General features: G+C 30.4%; 1 protein-coding gene across 1 annotated transcript; it reads left to right on the forward strand.

Annotated features, from left to right (window-relative positions):
- The first annotated feature begins 4,133 nt into the window (after nt 1-4,133).
- LOC119683661 (atypical kinase COQ8A, mitochondrial-like) lies at nt 4,134-4,605 on the forward strand. Its single transcript, XM_038097461.1, has 2 exons — nt 4,134-4,340; nt 4,396-4,605. Exons 1-2 carry the CDS (start codon nt 4,149-4,151, stop codon nt 4,582-4,584), a joined length of 381 nt encoding a protein of 126 aa, XP_037953389.1. The 5' UTR covers nt 4,134-4,148; the 3' UTR covers nt 4,585-4,605.
- The last annotated feature ends 156 nt before the right edge of the window (nt 4,606-4,761 follow it).

Here is a 4,761-nt window from a genome sequence, read left to right on the forward strand (position 1 = left end):
TTTTTTTGATTGTTAGAATTAAGTTTTGACAATTAGCACAAACTGGTGCGAACTAAACAGTAAAATGTATTCTGTACAGAAATAGTACTTAGATAAATTTATCTATTAATTTATCAATACCTCTTTATCTATGTAAATACAGTCAAACCTCCATAACTCGAAGTTCAATTTTGCAAAGAGGTTCGACTTATGTAAACTTCGAGTTAGAGAATTTTTTTTTTTTTATTTTTATTTTTGAAAGAAACTAGAATTATATTTTAAGACATTTATTTATTTATTTAAATCAAATACAGCACAGAACTTATAGTGAAGTAAAATAATTAGAAATTAGTTTTGGGATTTTAATTTTTTTTTGTTATTTTCAGTAAAAATACATTCCATTTTATTTAAGGCCTTATAGTGATCATCAATTGTAGTATCTTTCGTTTGCAAATATAAATTCTGAATTTTGAATGAGTCTTCTACTTCATTCTTGGAAGGCTGATAAACAATTACATCCACGAAACCCTCATCATCAGTTTCGGTTGCGCTTAGAATTGGATCCAGTAATTTAGAGCTATAGTTCTCAATAATATCGTTATCTGTAGGAGAGCTTCATGTACAAATTTCATTGTCAAGCTCAATATAATCGTTAAGAGCAGCATTGGAAGTTATTTTATTTACTTTAAACCACGCTGCCAGCGACTGGCATTTGCACAAAGAAGCAACATAAGAAAGAAAAAAATTAAACATTTGGTTTGGAAAAAAGGACTTCCCCTAACAGCAAAATGCATTTATACTTAACACAAAAATTCGACTTATAGAGTTATAGAGAAATTCGAGTTATAGAAGTTCGAGTTATGGAAGAACTCTAAAACCTTAGTGCACTGTTTTTGGTTCGAGTTATAGAAGTTCGAGTTATGGAACTTTGACTGTATATCTTTTTTGACTATTAGAATTAACTTTAATCAATTAGTTCGATTCGTACTAGTCAGTAAATGATTACATAAATTTATCTATTTATCTACGTTTAGCTTTTTTGATTTTGACAGTAAGTATAATCACACCACACTTACTGTCGAACTTACCGATTCGTAAAATCTGTTCTCCATGCATTATTATAATCTGTTTTTAGTATATAGTTCATTCCATTGGTTAGCGCTTCAACTATCGCAAAAATTTATTTGTTACTTTTTTTGGAATGGACTCGTAAATAAAGAATAAGATAGTAGTAGAGTATTGTTGTCAGAAGCAGCATTAATGTACAATGACACCTTTGGCTTTTTTATGCTATTCCTAGAGTAAGTTTTCTAAGCCAAACCATAAATAAATTTAATAATATCAACATTTTTTTTATATTCAACGTTTCAGACTTCAATCGGTTGAGTGAAAGTTTAATGGAAGTACTAACCCAATTCTTTGACAACAGTGAAACTCGCGCAGATACGACGTGTGACCGCTTCACTCTACATTTCATAAAATTTGCAGATTTAGAGGTACTATACACCAATAAAAATCATTGCATCCAAGATTTCAGATATCAATTGCGTTATTTAATGTTAAATGAAAGTACTGTACCCATTCCCAATTTTAAAACATGAGTAATAAGATATGCAGATATTTCACTTTATATTTTATAGAGTTTACAGGAATAAATGCTTTTCAATCCTACACTAACCTTAAAAAGATAATTGCTTCTATAAAAACTTAATGTTTGTGCTAATTGTAATGTAGTCCATGATTATATTCTATATTTATATCGAATTTAATACATACAAAGAAATTTTTAGACACTATAATGTATCAATTTTTACAGACGGCTCAAAAATATATTACGGGGTAGGAACAAGAATATTCGCCCTATTTATAGATATGAACCAAGGAAGGCTAACTAATGAGGCGGTTTTTCAGGCTTAAGCGTTAGTGATAAGGTTTTTAGGCTAAAATTTAGAGATAAGGTCTACAGGCTGAAGTTTAAAGATAAGGGAAGCACGACAGGTCATTGCAATTTACATCAAGGACAGTTGTAGCGTTGCTATTTTTATTGACAACCAAGTGGCAATCAAAGCTTTTCAGTCTTCCATCTTGAAGTCAAAGCTAGTTGAAGAATGTTGAGAGGCAGTTGACGAGCTAAATCGGTTACCTGACATCACACTCATTAAGGGTTCCTAAATATAGGAAAGGAAAGGAATGAAAATTTAGATACCGGCCTATGTTCGTCTAGATATAGTAACGAGTAGTATTCACTTCTACTTTCCTTTAGCTATGAATAATAAATGGAAGACACTTAGGTCATATGTAAATTTCCGGTTAACTTGTCTATCTTATAATAAGACCAGCTCTTGGGAATTCATTAAAAAGGGTCGCATGAATGCTACAAGGTTTACAGTTTGCAGTATGATCTTCTTTAACTTTAATTTTCTTGGAGGTCATCTATGTAGATTTTTGTGTTTCACTAGACGCACCATTTTCGACACTGGGATGCAATAATATATATATATATATATAATAATAATATATATAATAATATTAGAATAAAGTATTCGTGTTGCTGTAAAGCTAGACTTACTTTGTATAGTGACAAAGAAGCTTTATTAAAATTTAGAAGGGTTTTGAATAGCAAAGAAAGAAATAAAGGACAAACACAAAAATTTATTTTAATTTTATTGAAGTTTGGCTGACCATACAACGCTGTTTCGAGTATTGCTAAGTACTCTTCATCAGTGGTCTTTCGAAATAATCGAATTTTGTTTAATTAGTTTATAGTCCGTATATAATTTGTTTTGACTGCAAGTGCCAGGCTTAGAACTCATGCCTGTCAAATTAAAAGCGATGACTAATCGTGTTTATCCACAAGAAGCCAAGGCTGCACAAACTTTCAATGCTCAAGTTCCAGGTTTTATTGTCACTTATTTTTATTTAATTAGTGACACCAACCAAAGCACTTGCCAAAGTGCTTTACAGCAACACGAATACTTTATTCAAATATTAGACTTGTGAAAAGTAAAGAACAATATGTTAAAATATAATATTGTTCAGCTTTTCCTAACCGCGAAAGCGGATTTGTAGAATAACATAGCATAGCTTCTTTGTAAAAGCACCAGAATGGTCGCTTTACATATAGTAAGTAAAACAATATGCATTACAAAATGTCTCTACAAAAAGAGTAGCTTTGAAAAAAATAAAGAATAGGCGAACTCAAAAGTTAACTTTTAATTCGTTGAACTTGTGTTTCCAAAATAAAGCTGTAGTTTATAAGCTCGTTCTATTTTAAAGCACGGCAAGTGCTTTGGTTAGTGTCACTAATTAAATAAAAATAAGTGACAATAAAAAACCTGGAATTTGAGCATTGAAAGTTTGTGCAGCCTTGGCTTGTTGTGGATAAACACGATTAGTCATCGCTTCTAATTTGACAGGCACGAGTTCTAAGCCTGGCACTTGCAGTCCAAACAAATTATATACGGACTATAAACTAATTAAATAAAATTCGATTATTTCGAAAGACCACTGATGAAGAGTACTTGGCAATACTCGAAGCAGCGTTGTATGGTCAGCCAAACTTCAATAAAATTAAAATAAATTTTTGTGTTTGTCCTTTATTTCTTTCTTTGTTATTCAAAACCCCTCTAAAAATTTAATAAAGCTTCTTTGTCCCTATACAAAGTAAGTCTAGCTTAACAGCAACACTAATACTTTATTCAAATATTAGACTTGTGAAAAGTAAAGAACAATATGTTAAAATATAATATTGTTCAGCTTTTCCTAACCGCAATAAGCGGATTTGTAGAATAACATAGCATAGCTTCTTTGTAAAAAGCACCAGAATGGTCGCTTTACATATAGTAAGTAAAACAATATGCAGTACAATATGTCTCTACAAAAAGAGTATCTTTGAAAAGAAATAAAGAATAAGGCAAACCCAAAAAGTTAAAACTTTCAATTCGTTGAACTTGTGTTTCCAAAATAAAGCTGTAGTTTATAAGCTCGTTCTAATTTAAAGCACGGCAAGTGCTTTGGTTGTTATTAATTTTTTAATTTTATTACAGCAAATATGAAAGGTTTATTATCTTTGACATTGAAAATGTTTCGTTAAGGCTTGAAATTAGTTAAAATCACTATAGATTAAAATAAAAGAATAGACAAAAAAAATTTCAAGTACTCATATCAATATGGTATATTTGTATTTCCAGGTTATTATTTGTGCAGCTAATAACAACCGTCAAGGAGTTTTAGAAATATCGCAGAAAATGGGATTTCTTACCGGATATGAATCGAAACAAATGGAAGAAGCTCACATAGATGCTGTAATGATTTTAGGCGAAATTTTTCGGTTTAATGGTGAATTCAACTTCGGACGTCAAGTTAATATAAATTATTGATACAGTTACCATTTATTATAACTTATAAATATTTCAGAATACAACAGAACGCATTGCTAATTTAGTGCCTACAATGGTGGCACACCGTTTGTGTCCACCACCTGAAGAAATCTACTCAATACATCGAAAGTTATCTGGTATTTTTCTTTTGTGCTCGCGATTAAATATAACCATGAATTGTAGACCATTTTATGAAGAAATTGTTTTAAACAAATTCAAGGATTAAACTTTATAGTTTTAATAAAAATTTGTATTTTAATTTTGGGGAGAAAAATGTAACAATTAGTTTAGATTTGTGCGCATATTTCATATAATGTATTTTAACATAGAACTTTTGTTGTGATGTAAAGTTAACAATAGTTTCGTTCCTCAAAGTAAGATTTAAGACCGTATTTTTGGGACA

The sequence above is a fragment of the Teleopsis dalmanni genome, chromosome 2, assembly GCF_002237135.1.
Source record: "Teleopsis dalmanni isolate 2A chromosome 2, ASM223713v2, whole genome shotgun sequence".
Classification (NCBI taxonomy): Eukaryota; Metazoa; Arthropoda; class Insecta; order Diptera; family Diopsidae; genus Teleopsis; species Teleopsis dalmanni.